Here is a 21,915-nt window from a genome sequence, read left to right on the forward strand (position 1 = left end):
ATGCACTATGTCTGGAAAGTAATTTCAACTTCTGTTGAAACTAATGATTGTATGGCACACTAAGTAATGAAAAAAATACTGTTTCAAGTGGATTAACTCCTTTTTCTTACCTCATGATACAAATGACTCAGTGGCTGTTAACAGGTGTCTCTTCTCTGCCTCTGCTTTCTGTGTCTGCCTAATCAGGCTGTAATACCTGCCTATGGCTTGGGAACACTGTAAAAATGGAAATACCTTAATGCTTCTATGGTGTTTTGACATTGTAGAGCTTTGAAGTTAAAACATATTATCATTCTAACAACTGTTATACAATTATATCACCTCTTTGATGAAAAGTGGCTGTGATGCAGGGATCCAAGGGAGCTGGTTGATACGTCAGTATTCCTGTATTCCTTTTTACAATCAGAGTGAGGATATTCATGTTGCTGCTACTGGCTTCTGCCACCAGCTTCCATCCTTGCAGCCTCACTGTGGTTTGTCACAGAGGCTGGGGTTTCTCTCAGAACATTGTGCTTCCAATGTTTTTTTGGTAATTTTCGCCCAGGGAGCAGATTCCTTTAAAATCAGCATCTTAACATATATCTGTCTGTGCAGTATATTTAAATTAGCAAGCATCTGCCCGGAGTCTGTAGTTGCCTAATTGTAAATTTTTACTGGGAAGCGTTTCATGGCTTGTTTTATTTCCTCTTCATGGGATTTAGGTTACCATGGCCTTTACTGTGAAGAGGAATATAATGAATGCCTTTCTGCACCTTGCCAGAACGGAGCCACCTGCAGAGACCTCGCCAACCACTACGAGTGCGTGTGCCTTGCTGAGTATGAAGGTAGGATGGGTTTGCCTCTTGCCTTTTCAACTGTTCTCTGTATTTTTTTTTATGGTAAGTTCTGTTACAAACAGGTATATACGATATCCTTCACTGGGCAGAAATAAATCCTTCATGTAAAATTAATGGAAACAAATGACAGTATAGACCCTGATCCCATAGTCTTTATTCAAATGAATAGTTTAGATTTATCTCATCTGTGAGAATGCATGTCCTTGTCTGGGACAAATGGCTTCTCTCTGCTCTTAATAGGTGTAGCTTTTTTCTGCTGTTTTTAAGATATGTTAGAAAGTGATGAATTTTTAAAAGAAAACATAACTGTCAAATAGACTTTTTCATCAGTTATTTTTAGGGGCTTTCACATGGGGAGCTTTCCAAATTATTTTTTAATTAATTTTCTCCAGTTAACTGAGCTAAAAACAAAATAATAATAAAAGATTAGTATTTAAAATAGATTAGCACAAAGAAGTAGAAATGAAAGTTTTGTCTTGATTGTTCATTTAAAAGACTGTAAAGCCCAGAGAGAGAAGTAGGTCTGTGATTGGTTTCCCATGTTAACTGCAGCTACTCTTAGATATGTTCAAATGGAATTGGTCTTTGGCATTTCCTAAGTAATTTCTAAAATAGATGAGAAGAGTATATGTTTGGCTCTACAAAATCTTCCATCTCACAGTATATTTCAGCAGTAAACAGATTAACACATATCAGTGGTCTGTGACATCCCTCTGTGGAGGGCTGAAATGATACTTTTTTGGTGTATTCTGTTTTGAATCATGCTGTGAGAACATTTTAATGTAATTTTATATGATATTAGTATTTAAAAATACATATATTTTACACAGAATGACTATAAGGAACATTGCTCTAGCATTTTCTCATTAAGCGTATCCATCCTTAGCTGTGTGGATAAGTAATGCTCACTTAACAGCTGCCTGAGGCTAAATATGTATTTCATGCTGGTGATTGCACTGCTCTTTGACAATAGATGCAGAATTCATCATTTTAGAGGCTTAGTGAGGAAATGACCATCAGCTTTTCATGACAGTTTAAACAGCATTTAACCACAATGTTATGACTTCATCTTCTGTTCTCATCCAACCTGTCCATGCAGCTGAAATCACTGTGTGCACAGCACATTATGCTTTAAATGAGAGGAGGGAGCCTGCTCCTGTGAGCACTTTTTGCTGATTACTGAGCTTTCATCATTCCAGTGCTTCAGGTGTTCAGTGACACTGATGAACAGAGCTGAGGTCCCCAGCTCAGGATGCTCTGTGGGTCATCAGAGGCCTCCATTTTAGCAGCACCAACCCAGACATCCCCACCTGCAGTGCCCCCTTCTGCCTCCATCCCCCCTGGCTGGCAGATAGGTCAGCTGCCATGCAGGTCTGAAGTTTGTGCCAGCAGGTACCTGTGGGCTGCTGGCTCTGCTGGCTCCTTCCTGCAGCTGCAGGATGCTCAACTGGAGTTGCTCTGCCTTTTTGCTACTAACACTGCAAATGTTAACAAAATTATTTTGTCAGGTCTGTAGTGAGCAAGTATGTATGTGTATATGTATATATATTTAAAATAAGTTGCTTTTATGTATGTTTTTCGTTTTCACGATTAACTTGAGGTGATTGGTTTCATGGTTTTATTTATGTAACTCACATAAGCTCTCATTGCTGTACGTAATTGCAATCTTGAACACTAGAGAACTAATTTAATTCCTTTCAGTCATTCACTCAGGCTCTCCAAATTCAAAGTTGCAAACTTCTTGTGCGACACTTTTGGTATTCATGAAAGAGATTGGGAAGGAGTAAGACAGGATCAGCTGCACATCCACTTTTCATATGTATCTGTCTAACCCCTTCTAGCCCTCCATCATTGTAGGGTCTGTAATCTCCACAAGCGACATAATCATTCACTATCTCATTATTAGAAACATTCTCCTGATGCCAAAGCAGTTTTTATACAAAGTAAACAATATGAGTTTATGCTTCTATTGACCATCATAGAATCAAAAAATCATAGAAGGTTTTGGGTTGTGCATCTTTACAGTTTGCAGGACACTAAGGATTTAGAAACATGAATCACCTTATAAAGTGAAAAATGTGTGTGTAATTTTTAAGCATTTCCACACAGAAGCATTCAAAACCCAGTCCTGCTCTCCAGTTTGTTGAAATTCTTTTAAGAAGTATAAGAATGGGAAAACTTGGGGATAACTTAGGATTTTAGCTAAGTAGTCACTTTGTGGTCACTTTGGATTCATTCCCAAGCAAAGAATGGCAATAGGAGTTACATTTAGACTTAAAACCTAAATTAATGGATAAATTTAAGCAGATACTTTAAGTAAAAGTTAATTTCACAGTAGTAGCTACATTATAAATGAAGTCTCACTAATCATTCATTTTTCACATGTATGTGTTTCAGTGCCATCTATGCACAGATTAGATCATTCATGTATTGATTTTTCTAGTTTTATCTGAACAGTAGATCCCAAGAAATTGATGCATGTAGCAGTGGCAGTAGAGTCCCTCTGCCTATCCCCAGGTGGGAATCTGCTGAGTTTTATGTTCTGTATGCCAGATGCAGCTTGCACTGTCTTCTGCAAGGCAAAGCTGCTGAATTCACATAGCCTACACTGAGTATGAAAGAATGAAGAAAGTGGCATGCACTTTTAACTATCCATTTGAATTATGCACTTTTAACTATCCATTTGAATAAATTAATTTCTTTTTATTGCCTTAGTTATATTCCTCATTTTCCTGCAAGAGTTAATGAGTCATCAGAATGCTGGTGTGTTTTATTACATAAGTTATTACATAAAATTCTTACTCAAGACAATTATTATTTACATTTTATTGAAGAATATTAGGTAATTAGGTGATCAGATTATGCTTTATTATATCATTGGTTTTTCATAGATAGCCAGTAGTTCTTAGCAGAAATTGCCCTACCTCTCCTGGCCCAAAGCCTCTGTGTGGGAAGAGCAAAGAGGAGGCATGTGTGTAAAAGGTTTAGCCAGCATAAAATACATGGCTTTAGTCTTATGACATAGGACAGGATTGGAGACTGCACATTCATCCAGGTGAAATCAAGTTATTGCATGTACTGATTTCATGCTGTCATGGTAATGGCAATTACTGATTTGTCCTTTTCAGGAAGGCACTGTGAATTATACAAAGACCCTTGTATTAACATCAACTGTCAGAATGGTGGCACTTGTGACAGCGAAGGTCTAAATGCTACCTGTGTTTGTGCACCTGGATATGCAGGCAAGTGATTTGTATGTTACACAGAACATCAGGCTGTCAGTGTTCACCATGTCCAAAAGAAGACAAATACCAAGTCAGACTGGGTCTCTTCAAGAAACACATTAATTTAGACTTCCCTGAATTGTAGTCAGTCTAGTGAGAATGGAAAATTCTTGGTATTACTTACAGCTGCTTTGAACTTTGTAGCAAATAAAGCCTGTTACTAAAGAGACTTTACTAAGCTGACAGCTATTTAATGTGCCTTATGACCTTACTACTTGACACTAGATTGCATTTTAAAAATATCATTTTGAAGACTTCCAGGTAAGCCAATATACTAATTGGACACTGTTGAAACTGAAAAATATTTTAAAATTGACCTTAGTTACTTTGTGCTCAAGAAACAACTTATTCCATTACTGTAATATGCAATTGCTAAAAGCCCTAAAGTGCTTTTTATGAATCAATTTACACTTTCAGAGTCCTGGTAAGAAGCCCATTTAATCCTTTGGCCTTGTATTTAGACTGACATGACTGATGTAATCCAAATATCTGGTGCTAAAATAATTTACAACCTGATGCTCTGTCAGTCATGTAAGGTAATATCTAATGTGATAGTAATAGATAAACCCATTCATAACTCTTTTATAGATCAAATTGTGCTTTTTATCTGTGCTAATTAAAGGGCATTCTTTGGAAAAGAATTAGCTTCCTATTGTACAATGTTTCTCTGTTTCTCAGAGGCACTGATTATCTGTATTATTGTGTAGCATGTCAGAATATACGTGTTCAACTGTTATATTATATTTTCTTGGGATGGCAAATATATTTAGAGAAATGAGATACAGAGGCTGGGTGAGGTTAGTCAAATGCCTTAGTCCTCAGACTTTGTTTTCACCTGACAGAATGAAGATACTTCCTTCTTGGAACACTTTTGATGTTCTGAGAATAAGGCTGCTACTGCACTATAAGGTGTTTTGCAGCAAGAGAGAAATTACATGGCTGACAATGTACTTGCTGTGTCGGGTACCAGCCATACAGAACTGTGGCTTTTGTTGTTTTTTTCCCCTCTGAAGGTGAAGAATGTGAGATCGATGTAAACGACTGTGACAGCAGCCCCTGTCACCACGGGGGAACGTGCATGGATCAGCCTGGTGGCTACACCTGCCACTGTCCTCACGGATGGGTCGGGGCAAACTGCGAAATACGTAAGTTTTGTAGTTCTCTGAAGATGTCTAAAAATGATATGTTATGTTAAAGAGACTTATACTTGTCTCTTTCTATCGGCACACATACTCCGAATCATGTGTAAATGATCAAAATCATGTTAAATTCATTTTATTTTAGGCCATAACATTTCAGAAGGGGCTATGAAAGTTAAAAAGTTCTGTTTCTGGGCATCCTATTTTGAGATGTGCTGGACTAGATTGTCAGAGATGCTGGCTCACAGCTGGGCACTAAGCAGTTTGTCTTTTAACTGAGCTTGTGCTTCAGAGCTTACTTTGGGTAAAATGTACTTCCACAGCCCTATAAGCATGGCCCTAACATATTTGTTTTGACTTGTAAGCACCTGTAGTTTTAGTGGTGTTTCAGCAAAACAACTTTGAACTTGCTTACCTAAGGAAACTAGTTCTGTGTAATTGTGCTGTGACTTGTCTGTGGATGCACTTACCAATTCTTTCAGGAATAACTTTTCCATCCATAGGCCGATTTCCAGCAAATTTGTTAGAAAGAAGCATTTAGTAAGCCTTAGAGAGGTTCCACTGGTGGGCCTAGGGAAGGAACAGCTTCAGTGTGATCTTGCTGCTTAGTTTAGAGAGAAGCTTCACTGTAAGTGCACCATTATGGAGCAGTGGAGAATCCATGAGAGGCAGAAAGAATGAAGCCCAAGAGTTAAAATGGAAATTAAGCTTCATTAGTTGTGCTGCTCACAGAGCTGCTTCGTATTTCCCTGATGTCTTGTTCCTGGGATAGAGATGTTGTCTTTACTAGGGAATTCAGCTGTGTATTTAACTTGCTTGAATGCTTCAGGCACTGTGGTCATAGATCCCTTTGAGTCATTATACAGATATACAAGTTTGTTAGCACAGTTAATGGTGCAGGAATAGGTGATAGATTAATAAAATAAACACAAAGGCTGGAATAAAAAATGTTTTCTATATCATTTACATGAGGAGCGTATGAAGCTTTTATTTTTTACTTTCTTTTACTTAAACATATCGACTGCTTTTAAAAATTGATTCAGTTCTTGATGTTAGTCCTTACTTCAAGCCAGTAAATTCAGTTCCAGTGCTTTCTGTTGTAAGCAAAGACTGCAGAAGACCATTCCTAGCTAGCCCAGAGGTGGTGACAGCACTGCCTTTTTGTTGTCTCTGTGAATGGCACCCACACTTCCCTGTGTGTATGGAGCCAGTGGGGTATGGGGAGCACAGCCAGGTGTAAATATGGACACACAGCCTCTCTAACCAATGCAGTGGCTTACACGCAAAGCTGTGGAAGCTTTCCTAAAGAACTTGGATTTTAACAGCTATATAAAGGATTATGCAAACAGAGAGGGATTGAGTTTTGAAGAAATCACTTTGCAGAAAGAATTTAAAAGAATCTTGATCTGCAGATTTTTTTTCCTGCAGATCTATGTAGCCATGGCAAGATCTTTGTACTCACTATCTTTCCCTGAGCTATGAATTGGTGGGAACCCAACTGTAATCATGTATAGAAAGGCCATATCCAGCTCTTTTATGAACAGGTGCAGCACTTCTGATCTCACTGGGGGAGACAATAGGGCAGTGCATTTCTCTGAGCTCTAAAGTTTGAATTTTTTAGTAAATCTGCTTCTGTTCATCTTTCTAGTTCTTCTTGTCATATTTATTATATTGTGGTGGAAATTAAATTTAAACACTGTGTACTGACTTCCTCTGTATTGAACCATCCCTCTGATACCTAGAAAAAGGTCTGAAGCCAAGCTTCAGGCTTCTCAAGAGGGGAAAAAACTGGTGTTTAGGAGTTGTTTACCTAAATAGATCCCATTTTATCTTTTGTGATCCTCTATTACTAGCCATGAAGGAGACTGTTGGTACTTAGTCTTTTTTTGTAGAACCACCCTATTTACTATTATTAAGAGTTCCACATTTTTCCACCAGCTGGTTTAGCTGCCTGAAGTGACTATCCTAACAGAATTTCAGGGTTATCTTCTTGTCAAACTGCTCTCCTGAATTTTCAAGTGTTGTATATATAACAAACTAGACACGTTTGCCTGAATGAACTGTGATATCATATCATTTATGGTCCTTCCCAATGTTAGCAATTCCAATTAAATAGAATTAAATTGGTCTTAATTATAAAGAGGATATTCTTCCTTTCACAACAAAATGCATTTGCCTAAAAGGTTAATGAAGCATTCACTATAAAAATGCTTACAAATGTCTCATATGAATTCTCCAATTCCTGCTGGTTATTCATTTATATCATTACCTTTACCACTTTTGTAATTATTAATGTAATTGCTGAGGTATGCCAAACCATGTGGTTACTTGAAAACTAACATTATGAAGAATTTCTAGTGCAGACGGTGTGGTGTGCATTGAAATCTAATTCTTAATTTTATGAACATTACTATAGCAACTGAAAATACTGTGATTTTGAGCTGTCATATTTTCTTTCTAGTATTTTCTAATATACTTTTAATCTTTGTATTTTGATGTGGTGAGGAAAAAAGGAAGAAATTTCTCTCATCTTTGTCATCCAGAGATGGAAGACATGGAACCTAAATCAAAACTATCTTGCCATACATCTGCACACATTATACCTGAATTTGGCCTAGTCTGACAACCTGACAGAAGCCACTGGCTGTGACAAATGTGCTGCAGAACAGAAATAGAAACTCTTCCCAAACTGCACAGAGCACAGCTGTATTCTCTCCCTCATATCCTGACTGGGCAAACTGCAGCAACAGCAATTTAGAAGCATTTAATCACTGAATGACTCAGGCTGATCAAAACTTTACTGATCTCTGAAGAAGATAACACAAACAAACAGCCAGTCCTGTAAGCTCAGCTCACATTTGTGGACAAAAAGTCTAAGCAACCCAAGCTGAGAAGTGCTCTGGGACAACCTTTACTATTGTGACAAAGAGCAACCATTTCTCCAAACTCTGCCCAAGTGAATATCACTTGGGTATGTTACAGCTTCAAACTTTCTCACCACCTTCCTCTAAAATGGATTTATTTTTCTGTCTGTATACATTCCCCTGTATTTCCACTATAGATAGAGATTTTATGCATGGATGACACTAAACTGGTGATTTCAGCTCAGGTGCTTGAATCAATTATCTGCCATCATCAACATCCTTGAGAGGTGGCTTCTGAGAGTATCTTAACTGTCCCAAAGCATATGCTTGGTAGCCCTGTTCCCAGAGTGTTTGTGATTAAGTATAGGGAGTTTCTAAACCAGAGCAAAGCAGAAGTACATTTGAAAAAGGAACAGTCACCCCCTAGAAATAACTTTTGCAGAGTGTCAGATTTCTGTAGTCAGTATGAGTCAATTCTGTTCCTAGTTTGAAATAATTCATGAGTCCATAGGCTTAAAAGATTGCCAAAAGCAAACCCTAGAGGGAAGTACAGGTTAATTAGAAATACATTGACCCATGCTAGAGAAAAACAGATCTAAGGACATAAGCAATTGATAGAAAATCTGTTTGGCATTGATAGGCAATAGTTTGTTGATCAAGAATATTTATAAAAATCTGGAATACATAAATACAAGAAGCCTCTTCCACAGTGGCTTTACTTTAAGGTCTGCTTTGAGACTCTCAGGGAAATTATGCTTGAGAAAAGACTCTAGTGAGCTCACTATTGTGGGACCTTATGAGATGTCCTTTTTGTCCTTGAAATGCTGGTTTTGAAGCCTCTGAACTCTGATGGAGAAAGGCATAACGAAAGCCTGCATTTCAAATTAGAAACAAAGCATGTTTAATACAGGTTAAATAAAAGATTTTAGTGGAAGTCTTCACTATTAGAACAAACTCCACAGAGCATTGGTGAGTTACTAGAAGCTTTTGCATAAAACCAGCCTGCTTTAGGGAGCCTACAGTATAAAATAACATAATGCAAGCATAACTTGATGACTTTCTTTGACTTGGATTATATAGGAGATGGAGATGGAACTAGACTGGTGTTTCCATATGACCTTAAAATCTGCAAAAAAAGATGAGTGAAGGTTCAAGATAGCCCTATTCAAATTTGTGGCATATTAGGCATGGTGATGTATCAATAACAGAGCCTGAGAAACTAAATATCCCCCTACCTTCAAAAGTCAGCAATATTGAAAATGAATACCATAAAATAGGTCTATTCAGCGGGATGGATATAAACTACTAATTAACAATAAACTTTTATTTCTTATTGGCAGATCTGCAGTGGAAATCTGGGCACATGGCAGAGAGTCTAACAAATATGCCTCGTCACTCCCTCTACATCATCATCGGGGCCCTGTGTGTAGCCTTTGTCCTGATGCTGATCATCCTGATTGTGGGAATATGTCGCATCAGCCGCATCGAATACCAGGGCTCTTCCAGACCAGCCTATGAAGAATTTTACAACTGCAGGAGTATTGACAGTGAATTCAGTAGTGCAATTGCTTCTATCCGACATGCCAGGTTTGTTCTGGGGGTGGTAATTTAACAGAAATCTGTTGCAATATGTAATTTCAGTTCATGCCCAGTGCATCTGACTGCTGTTGGCAGAGAGTGAATGGGCGGCTTCACTGGGAAAAGACAGGATCACTGCTTGTAGTTCTTTTTTGATCCCTATTCTGTTCTCATCTGGAGTGTGATAATACAACAGAACTCCTTGAAGAGAGAGGGAATCATTATGGATTTATTTGGTGTAACTGATGAAGTGCAAGGTTCTTAGCCTGTCAGATTCTTTAACTGATACACACAAGCAATATGATCAGACAGCAAAGACATGGTGAATTTTGTGACTAATTTACCAGATTATTTAGTGAGACTCTCTTCACCTCACTGATTTTTGTACTCCTGTTTGCCTTTCTTACCTGCTTTCCTAGAAACAGTAATTTTTTAACTTTTAATTTTAATGGGGCACTTGCAAGACAGGAAATTGGGTGTCAGAATTATACAGAAGTAGAACTGGAAGGGGTTTGAGAGCTGAAGTGTAAGCCATTGCACTGATATAGCATTAAATATGCATTAAATAGCTCCATGCCAATAATTGTGTTATAAAATCTCCAAAGGAGTTGAACAGAGTTAAAAAAAGCTTTCCTAAAATCCAACCTGGATTTTCTTTGCTATGAACTACACTACTTCTTTCTTACTGCTCTTCAGGCTGCCATGAAGAAGAATTTATCACTGTTTGTATCACTTGTATATCAGGTGATGAGCTCCCCCACAACCACTTTTTTTAATAATAAAAAGCAAACCAATTTTTTTCTTCCCTGGACTTAACTAACCCATTTTTCCAGTATCTCCTCCTGGATCATGCCAGCTTCTTTATTGTCTTCCTGGGACACACTCCAGATTGTCTTTCTCGTTTTTATTTTGATGGGGGGTCCCTAAAGCTGGAAGTTGTTCTCTGTTTGAAGATTTACATGCGCCAAACAAACTGAATAATCACCTCCTGCATCTTATTTGTGGCATTCCCCGTCATACATCTGAAAAAGAAACTTTCTTCTTTGTTTGTTTAATTGTTTTTTAATTTGCATTACACTAGTGACAGATTTTTCCTTACCCCCAAGATCCTCTGTGTCATTTTGCTTCCCAGTCAGTATTGTTTTGTCTGTGTTTGACATCTCTCTCAATAAGGTAGAACTTCCATTTTTGTAGTTTCTTTTTCCCATTTCTTTGATTTGTCAAGATCACTTCAAATTCCAACATAGTGTTTGTGTGTGTTACCATTAAAATGCTCTTAAAAGAAGGGAGGGAGACACGTTCCTGTGCATTGATGTGGAGGAATGTGTGCATATTGGTTGGTGACTGCTGGTAATTCAGTTTCTGAATGCTCCAGTGCTGTTTCAGTGAAAGTTAAATAGGTTAAATTGCACCACCACTGAAGTTGTCAGGTACCTGAAATGGATGAGGTATTCCCACGGACTCAGTTAATCACAGCACAGCTTTGGGCAGTAGCTCTTTAAAGTGTTCCAACTAGGTTTACAATAAAACATTTGTTCATTGTCAAAATACATTAGTCAGTAAATATTTTAAAAAGAAAGATGTGTATAGTTGTTTTAACACAGCCATAAAGTCAGTATTCTTTTAAGTTTTCCTTGAAGTCCCCTCTACCACTTAGTCTTATGTGTTTCCCAGTAGAATCTCAGCATCTCCACATTGTACTCACCCTGAGAAACCCTTTTTCCTTTAGTACTGTACTGGGAGAGGACAGACTTTATGACCCATAAAAAGCTTTAGAGTTTTTTTATTATTTGGCCTTCTGAATGTCTACATTTATGTACTACACATCTCCGAGGGTGGAGAGCAAGGTGCAAAATTATACTGTTCATCTTTGAAATTAAACACCTCCCTCTACTCCTATAGCAGGGATGAGTGTGTCAGTCCTCTTGAGTTACTACTGGTTGAAGTTGTACTTTGCACTTCCTCAAGGACTGGAATTCATCTTCTGAGAAACTTGAGTTTTCTTAACTTATTTCTTAAAGCAAATTTGTCAGCTTTCTATCTAAGGGTACCAAGGAAAAGTGTACCAGCAAGGCAGGCTCTTTTCAGTCAGAATTTGTCTTGCCTTTTACAGTTTCACTGGCAGATAATGAAAATGATCAAAGATTTCCTGTAGGAAACCTTTCTAATCTTGGAAGCTGGATTAGTTCAAGTCTTTATCACTACTGTCTAGATTACTGTGAATGAAACTCTGCTTATTACTGAAGGCAAAAGTTTAAAAAACCCCAAGTTATCATCATGGTAAAATAAACTTTGAAGAAGTTCTTGGACTGGGATAGATTCATGATGAGTTTTTTATTATGCAGTTAGAAATTACATTATTGTCAATAAATGGTTTCCCTATCTTGGAAAAGGTGTTTCTACTTAATGCAAATGAAAATAAAAGTTTTCATTCCAAATAATTCTCTGTGTCTCTCAGAGAATGGATGTCTTATAAAAATCCAAGATAGAGCTGCCAAGTCAGATAATTCGCAGAGGTTTAGTGTGAAGATTGTTGTGTTTATTTTGGTTTCAGAAAGATATAAACCACTGCTTTGGTAAATTCAATCCAGGAAAAGGAGCACAACTTTATAGTTGTTTTTGCATAAACTCTTAAATCTACGTATATAAATACCAAGATCTGAATTTTCAGAATTGCTGTATCTAAAAGATCTACTTTCAAATAATAGAAAATTCAGCATTTTCTGGAAATAATTCCCTTTCACAGTTAGATACCCAAACATATTAGTAATTTCAGAAAATGGAGGCCTAAGGAAAAGTGAATAGATTATTTTCTTTAAACATGAGGTTTCTGTTAAAGTCAATAGGTGTCCAGGGAGTGTGGATGCCTGTTGCATATTAAATAAGTTATTTTAAAATTATTTCTTCATTTTTTCAGCATTTTTTCTTATTTTTTTTTTTTTTTATAATTTGATATTTACTAATCCAGTACCTGCTGTAAGAAAAAAAAATGTGCTCGAGGTTCATTACTAATAAACATCTACTTCTAGTGAATGTTCCTAGAATTAGCAGGTCAGAACTAGACAGTTTTCTAACCTGGTGAAGCACAGCTGTCTTTCACATTCATTATTTGGGCAGTAAAGAAATATGGCTTTTATGTTAAAGTTTATACATTTTAAAGCAAGAAGCTAACAGTGTAATGAAATAGTTGACCACTGGCTTCAGTAGCCATAAGACTTCATTGAATTGGAACCAAGATCTGTTACTGAAACTGAATCATGCACTTTAGAAAACATTAACAGTGAGTTCACAAATTATCTGGTTACAGACTGTTCTACAGTACATTTCATGTGTGCCCAGATGCCATTTGCAGTAGCCTTCACGCACTGCTTACAGAGTAGTTTCTTAAATTTTTACTTTCACATCCTGTCCTGTTCCGCCCATGTGTGAGTTGAAGAGTCTGGTTTGTCAGACTCTGATTAGGTTGTCCTGTCACAGCAGGGCCAGCTCCTCTCCACTGCACATTCCACATTCTCCCCATTCCTGTGTTAAACTGCAATGTCCAAAGCTTTCTGAATCTGATGAACATCAGGACGGGCTCATTTCCCATTTCCTGACAGGTTTCAGTCAGCTACCTGTTTGTGAAAGTATTATCACATGCACAAGTACTCTGGTCTCCACATCACCTGCCAATTGCTTATATGCATCCTCAGCCACAATTAATTTTGTGGGAACTCTAGGGTTATAGCTCAGTTGTTCTAAGCAAGACACAATACCAGTTACACACCTGACCTTTTCTCTGAAAAATTCAGAGGAAATAAATCATTCTCTTCCTGAGGAGGTGAAAAGAATCCCTTTCCTCCTCTATGTATGCTCTTTTCTTCTTTCTTTTCTTTTTTTTTTTTTTTTTTAAATTCTAGTCTCTCTTTTTTTATTTCTCTTGTTTAAACTTTATTTATGGACTCCTTTTACCAGTTGCTGGCTTTAAACAGAGTAGCAACGTGTGGTTTCTTCCTTCTATTTCTGGGGAAACTCAGAACCCCAGCCTGGCCCATAGAATTTGGAAGACACCATTTCGTCAGGGTTCAGCTGTCCAGTGTTCTCAAAAGTCTTCTACTTGAAGGGGTTGCTGAGGTTAATGACTCTCTATGATTAGCCATCTCTTGAAATGGCCTTCTAAGGAAGAGGAGGGGCGAGACCATTCTGTATGTGAAGCAGATTTCACACACGCACACACACAGAGCTACCTGTGCCAAGAAGAATTCCTACAGGGAATGTATACTGTCCTCATTATTGTCAGGGAACCCTTGGTCTCTCTCAAGCTACACAGGTTGCTCTTATTCAATGCTTCATTGCAAAATATATTTTCTAATTCTCATTTCAGTATCTCTGATGTACATGTTGGAACACCATCATCTCCCATGAATAGATGCAGCAAATCTAAATGTAGAGGCTGTAGAACTTCCCTAGTGCTACTGCTACTCTGTTTACTGATCCAAGCACACAATTGTTCCTCAGACACAGTATGGCACTAAAGCTAGTGTCAGAATGATTATCCATTTTGTTCTTCCAGTCTTTTTCCAGACCCAGTGCTTACTAGGATTGAGATTTCCCCACACAGTGTTGTACCCTTTGTTAGATGTATAATCTTATATTTGATTGCCCTGGAAGAAATCTTTATTCACTCGTTTGTATGTGCATTCATTGTAAGCAGGTGATGGATTGATCCAGCACACTTTGTAGCAGGGACCTGCCCCTTTTCACTTTTTATTACCCCTTAAATCATTGCCTCTAGCAGATTGTGCTGGTAATTGTTTTATGTGTTCTTTTATGCCATCAATTAAATGATAGCAAAGCATTGTTGTGCAGTCCTACCAGACACACACCCACTGAATGAAGATTTCTCAATTAACAATTCTGTCTTTAACATAAACCTCTGAGGTTTGTGTAACTCCATTTACTGTTGTGAGCAGGAACTGACTTCTGAACCACCTGATCAAGGCAGTGTGGTCGACCAGCTCGATGGCTCAACCAGGCCACAAACTACTTGCACATGTGCTGTGGTCTTTTCTCAGCCTTTTCTAATTAGGGTCACATGTCAACCCTGACCTGCACAAGAGAATAAATTTTGTACTACTTCACTGTGTGCAATGAGCCATGTGTTCTCTACCTGTCAAAATTTGACTTACATCTCTGGAGAATGTTCATCATCATGCAAAGCTCTATTTCTTTTAAATCCTTGAAAATGATGGTGAAAAAGGGTGATTCAGAATTCAGTGCTGCCTCTGATTTAGTAAGGTGCCATTACTTGATTCCTTCATTCAATTCTTGAAATTTTATCTCATTTGCCAAAAATCAGGTTTATCCACCATAATGCTGATGAGGAAATATGCTCTGTGTGTATTTATTACAGCAAACTATAGAAGAAGGCACACATTCATGTATAGGAATGTATCTAGTGTGGCCTTATTGACAGCTGAAGTACCTTGAAAAATGAAATGTTCATCATATATATCATAATGCTTTCAGCCATTTCAGTTTTGTCAGCAATTCTAGATCACTGACAACACTCAAGAATGAAATTGGAAGTCAGGAAGTTGCGTAAAATTCTTGGAAGAAAATCAAGTTAATTTTGGTTTGGGTTAAATTTTATCCTAAAAATCTGAATTTTTCTGGGTCTCACCTCCCAGTGCACACAACTTAAATGAATACAGACTTAAAATAGTATATAAACAGATAAAAATCCTTGGTGTGGATGGCTGTATAAATAAGTCTTTCTCTTTCTGTGTTACTAAATACTTGACCATTTTTTGCCTCATCTTTCTGTGAATTTTTTGTTTGTTTGTTTTGTTATTTAAAACTCCTGTAATTGTAACCAGAACACTTTAGTACTTTTTCCACTTTGGTGTTGCATTTTTAGCAACTAGTTTTATGTCTGGGTCCACAATGACAAAGCCCGAGAGTTCTCAGCACAGGCAGATACAGCTGGTTCTTAGCAGGGATGGCTGCCCAGGATGCTGCTCATGTGATTCTGTTGCTTGTGAACCTTTGCTAGATCAGTATGTTTATGTGGCATTGTAACACCCTAATTGCCATTAAAATGGCCAGTGTTGCAACCAGTGTGCAGCACATTGATAATTTGAGTGTCCTTCTCAAGTGGATGTCAGGTGAGCAAAGACTTAAAATTAATTTTTCAAATGCCTTGCCTAAAGCTTTATAACTCAATTCATTACACAGCTACTGCCTTTCCAAATGCACGTTATGTAGCTGTCTATTATTTACCTTTTGTAAATGTTTATGATCTGACCTTAATATTGGTTGTCAAAGCAGGCTCTAAAATAAAATTCTGCCCTCTCATCTTCTACAGTCTTCCCATATTCTGATACTGCAGAATTCCACAGCAGAGTTCCTGTAGCCTTTGATATGGAATCTGTCTCTTGATTGCAAGAAGATTTATAATTTTTTTATTTCATACATATGTTTCAAGAGTCACAGTTCAGATATTTAAACTTCTGTACTTCTGGCATGTTGCAGTGCAATTTAGGGTTTATCTAAGCTCTCTGACTTTGTTTCTGATCACATTCCATAACTCAGTCTGTTGTTGCCATGAACTCATTAATACTTCTGTTTGTCACCAGAAGTTTTCTTTTGTTTCCAGGTTTGGCAAGAAATCCCGACCTGCAATGTATGATGCAACCCCCATTGCTTATGAAGATTACAGCCCAGATGACAAACCTTTGGTTACACTGATTAAGACAAAAGATTTGTAATCTAGTGTATCTTTTTTGGATTATTTTTCAAAAGGATGGGCTACTAACCTAATTTAAATATTTTTAAGAAGAAAGCATAAGTAATTTAAACCATTAGATGCTTCAGAATTTTCTGTAGAATATTTAAGAACCAATTTTCTGCAGCTTTTAGTTTGGAAAAATATTTTAAAACAGAATTTGTGAACTTCATGATTTACATTTTAATGTACCTTGAGCTCTATAAACTATAAGCTTACGATAGTGTGTGCTTTTTTCTTGGTAGACACTATTACTAAACCCAGATGAGTTTCTTGTGGTTGTTACGGAACAGAAAACAATAATTAACGAGGAGTTCTTTATGACATGTCAGTGGCAGCTTTCTCAGTAGAGGTAGGAAAAATGTGAAGCATAATATGATATATAATATATCCATTAATTAAAAAAGTCTAAAATGTTTGTGTTGTGAAAAAGAAACTAGTAAAAATTATTATTCCTAATCTGAATGAATTAGCTTTTGCCTTATTCCATGCATGGATAGATAACCTATTTCTCCATTATTTCCTGAAAGTTGCTAAAACATACTCTTGAGTTGATGTTTGACATTTTTGTAATAGTTATTCAGGCTAGGCCTTGTATAATAATTAAAGTGCCTCTTGAGGCAAAGTAAGGGCATGATCCTTTAAACATTGAAATCAATGAGAGAACTTCCATTGACTTCAGTGGGCATGGGATTGGATCCTACAATTGGACTGAATCTATATTTTTCTTTAAAGGTTAAAGTTTTTTATATTGTGAGTAAACTAAGCATATGGTTTAAGTTGTTTGTTTCCTAAAGGTTGTTGATGTACAGTATTGTTTCATGAAATATTGTGTATTTCTCATAGTGCTTCTTATTTAGGATCAGTATGGGGTTTTTGTGGCTGTATTTGATTGCTTATGGGCGTCTTAAATTCTTGCTCATTTCAGAAAATACCGAATAAACGTTAATCAGTGAAGATTACAGCTGTTTCTTTGTTTTTCTTCATTTCAAAGGGAAGTGTTGTCTATAAATTTGAAAGGACATGTGCTATAAATAATGCCAAAATAAGATATTCCAGCTGTTAATTTGAAAAGGGAAATATGGGTTTTGTTATCAATGTAATCTCTCGAAAGTGAGACAAATGGAGCTCCGGAGCAGAGGTGCAGTCCTTGATGGTGAATATCCAGGTTAGTAACACCATGTTGTGTTAGAATTAAGGAAATGCCAAATGCTTCTCAGAAATCCAGAATATGTTTTCTGACACCCTTTATCTGCTGCCACGGGCTTTTAACAATGTTGGTCCAAGATAATTGCTAGAAAGAGACCTAAATCTAAACTAGATTTGTTTTTCAGGCACAGTTTTCCGTGACAGAGGTTGTACATTTGCACCTGGTTGCTGTCAGATGAGCTTTTTTCATTGGTACAGATTTTTGCTGCTGTTTTATTCTGTATATTGAAACTTCTATTTACTGTAACTTTTAGGAATGTTTTGAGAACCCTTTACAGGGAAGGGTCAAAAACAAGCTATACCCTGTACCAATTTTTTTAACTTGAGTGGAAAAGGGGCAAATACACTGATGTTGTAATTGATTTGTTAAAATCAGAGGAAGAGGAAATACTCATTCTTCTGAATTTTTGGCCTTTGCAGTCATAAAGTATTGGCTTGCAAATCTATACAAAGTAGGGAAACGAGCAACTCTGTTATTCTAGGGAATATACATATTCATGGTCCATATTTTACAAGAGAGATGTTGCAATGAGCAGCAGCCTTTCTGCATACAAATCACACCTTGATAGTGATTCTCAACCAGCCTATATTTCTCTCAATTGACTGACCTGAAAGATAAGTGAGGAGATATTTTCCTGTCTGCTTGAAGCCTCTAGCTTCTGTAAATCATCCTGTGCTTCCTATGAATTGTACTTTGAAAATTACTTTGGTTCCTTCCAATTTATTTTATTGAACCCTGATGGCATGTTATGCATGCACTATGCCTGAATCCATGTGCTCCTGAGATATTTGTGAAGCGCTGCACTGCCTACCAGATGGATCAGACCTGAGACCTGGAGGGAACAAACCCATCCTCTCTTTTTATCCCAACTCTGAAGCTGCAAGAACAAGTTGGTTACTGTCTTTATACACCAGATCATGTCCTTCTGAGGATATACATGAATGCAGAAAAAGGACACTGGTAATTTCATATCCTTTTTCCAAACCATATGAGGATTGTTCTATATAGGAAGCAAATATAGATGTATAACATATACCACTTGGTGTTAATATACTACACATGGGTTGTTTGGGAGTTTTTTTTGTAAATCATCCAGATGCAGAAAGGGGTGATTGTTAGCCCCCAGCAATGGGCTAACAGCCTCCAGCTCCTCCTGCAGATGGGAACAAGTCTCTGAGCTTGTCATTAACCTCCAGTACTTTCCAAGTTTGGTTATTTTTTTGTCCTCTTCCATCTGTAAATAGGAGAACATCCCTGAGTGTGGCCAGACATGACATTCCTGAAGATGTATATTTTCTCCTTTGACAGCAGTAGACACCTGATGAGCAATAAACTGAACACCTCTGAATATTATCCTTTGTAGGGATGGCTGAGGGGAATTGAAGAGCCCCTCCCCACGTGTTGCCAGAGGGAACTTCTTTTTCCCTTCATGTGGTTAAATCCTTCTGTGTCCAAAATTTCTCTAAGATTCCCTTCTCGTGTTGCCCACAACCACCCAGCTTTCACAGAGCAGACAGGCACTTTGCATTGGATAGAGCTGTGACCCTTCCTTACAGCTGAGCAAATCCAGCCCTGTCCTCCCTTTGGGTGCCTCCAATCTGGTTTCTGTGTCAGGTGTTTGCTGAGTGACCAGTTTTGGGAACCCTTTTTTGTTTCCCTACTGTCACATTTCTGCAGTTCATGTGCTGCTCAGTATTGGCTGGGCTGAAATTGCTATTTGTGTGTTACTCTGCTCTTATTCCTGACCTTAGAGGGGATGCAGAAGTAAGAACTTCTGCTTCCTCCTTGATCATGGAGGGTAGATGAAAGCCAGATTAATTCAGCAAAGGGTTTAGTCTCCCATACTGTTTCCTGCTATGAATAATCCAAATAATTAGTGTATTATCAAGAGCTAATGAGTTCATGTTCCAAACATAAGAAATGGGAGTGTCAGGGCAGTCCAGTGTATGTCCAAACCTTCTCTTCAAACCTACTGAGAGAGATGTGCACTGGGTTGTGATTGTCAGGCACCTTTTATTTTATAAGAAAATATTTACAAAATTTTTGTTTAAAATATGTTTTATCTCTCAGCACCCATCAGCCTTGTGAAATGCTCTCACGAGCAGTGGAGTAGTGAGAGAGGGGTGAGGCACACAGCTAATGCCAGATGAGAGACAGGGAGCTGATCTACTGTATCTCCTCCTTGCATGTTTGTCTTCTGTTCCCTGAGACCTTGGCTGAGCATCTGCCAAAACATTGTAGTTGTGTGGGGTCAGGAGGGTTGGCATAAGGCAAATTTGACTCTGAGACACTTTTATGTGTACATTTTAAACATCTCATCAGGGAGATGGGACCAACCAGAGTCTAACACCTAAGCAATCAGAAAACTGCTGCTCCCTGAAAATGCTGGAGATGGTTCCAAAGATGGGCAGACTGTGATGTGCTCTCAGCTCCCACCAGCTCTTTCTCAGGCTGATGTGCTGGTCACTGCAGAGGCGTCGCTCAGAAGTTGTCTTTGTACTTCTTGACTCTTTCTGCTGTTTTCATTAGAGGTGATCCCTCTTGTGTAACTTCTGTGTTGCAGAGTCCCTTTAGTGGACCCAGCATCTGAATCCTTTATATCCTTTTCCCCCCCTCATATTTTGGAAGAGCTCCAAATAGGTGAAGGTGATCCCTTCCGGCAGAACATGGGTCACCCAGTGAAAACAAACAAAACTTCAAAGGGGTTATACCACAGCTTCATCTGGGCTCAGCTGGCTTCATTTCTTCTACAGTGCAAAACGTATAACAAATATGACCTCCATGGAAAAGTCAGATTTCTCTGTTATTATGAATTCCAGTTTCAAATCCTCCTTTTAAGAAGTTTATGATAAGATGATTATTGTAAATAAGCTTCCCCTTTAGCAAAGAATAAATCATCAAATAGGCTTTGTTTGGTGAGATCTTTGGCAAAGGAATGTAAATAAATAAGCTAACTGAATAAACTTCTTTATCTGATGCTCAGAGCAGAAAAGGCAGCAAAGTTAATCATTTAGGAAAATAAGCTTGTCTGCTGTGCTTTCTTCAATAACAGACCAGGAATAGTTTAAGGGAAAAAATCTGCTCTATATCATTGACCCTAGGCTCTTTGCTAGCATCCCACAGACCAGAAGAGATCATGTTTATCACTCTGGAAGCAATGCTATCTTCTCAAGGAGATGTCCTTCACTGCAAAATTTTGACTTATTTCTTTTTGTGTGGACTGGTCTACTTCCTGTCAGAGTAGCTCCTTGCAACAGAACAGAGATCTCTTATGAAGCCAGCTGGGACTTCTCTTCTGTCTCCTGGGAGTAGTATACACATGAACAATAATCTGAATCTGCAGTGTCTTAAACTTTGAATTCCATTCATGTTTCCATACGAGCAAGTTTGCATGTGCCTATACATTGATATCAGTCCAGCACCGCTCAAGGAAAGCAGAGTGTGACTGTTCTGATCTTCACTGCAGTTCTTTATTCACTTATGTGGGTTTGAAGTAATGTGAAGTAAATCTGCCTGGAGTCTGAGCCTAGAAACCAGATACAGATTGCACAAGGTAACAAAAATACCTGTAGCTTCTGTGGAAAGAGAAAATAGCCTAATGCAATTTATATTATTTTGGCATGTAGAAGCTGCAATAGCAATTAGTTTGTCAACAGAATACTTTGTTCTCACCCTCAATTGTAATGGTTGGTTATGTGATCATTGCTGTAATGTATCTCACCATCCTTTGCTTTATCCCTTTGCTCGTGCAGTACATTCTGCCTTGCTGGTCTGGGGCATCTTATGGAGAAACTTAACCATTGGCATCATAGCTGAAGACAAGCAGGAAAAACAGCTGCAAATTGGTCAATGGAGAGTTCCTGTGTCTGAAACTCTTTGGCCAGATAGAACAGGATGAACTTATGACACTCTCCTGACTCATCCATCTCTCTAAGTCTTTGATTAATTCAATCTCTTCCTCCCTTCTCATAAGTGCTTTGGTTGATGAAAGACTGCATCTAGTATTGCATCAGGACAGCAATATCACAGCATGGCATTGCTCCACCAGGACTCTAGTAAGATCATCAAGTCCACCTTTGATCGATCACCACCATATCAATTAGAATAATAGTATATTTTTTTTGTGTCTTAAGCCGTCAAGCCTATGAAACCGAGAGAGAGAACCTTTGTTCTTACTCCCTTTCACCTGCACACCTGGCCACTGTAAGCTTCAAGAAAACACTTTGTTAATGAGTATG

The 21,915-nt window shown here is 37.9% G+C and overlaps 1 protein-coding gene across 1 annotated transcript in view; it reads left to right on the forward strand.

Moving 5' to 3' along the window:
• DNER (delta/notch like EGF repeat containing) overlaps window positions 1–17,429 on the forward strand; it is a 74,013-nt gene extending 56,584 nt beyond the window's left edge. The window contains exons 9-13 of the mRNA XM_018074817.2: window positions 702–824; window positions 3,965–4,078; window positions 5,134–5,265; window positions 9,464–9,710; window positions 16,339–17,429. Coding sequence (XP_017930306.1) covers window positions 702–824; window positions 3,965–4,078; window positions 5,134–5,265; window positions 9,464–9,710; window positions 16,339–16,450 — 728 coding nt within the window. The 3' untranslated portion in view covers window positions 16,451–17,429. The remainder of the gene's footprint in view (window positions 1–701; window positions 825–3,964; window positions 4,079–5,133; window positions 5,266–9,463; window positions 9,711–16,338) is intronic.
• Window positions 17,430–21,915: the final 4,486 nt, after the last annotated feature.

The sequence above is a fragment of the Manacus vitellinus genome, unplaced genomic scaffold (assembly GCF_001715985.3).
Source record: "Manacus vitellinus isolate BGI_N305 unplaced genomic scaffold, ASM171598v3 scaffold_29_pilon, whole genome shotgun sequence".
Lineage (NCBI taxonomy): Eukaryota > Metazoa > Chordata > Aves > Passeriformes > Pipridae > Manacus > Manacus vitellinus.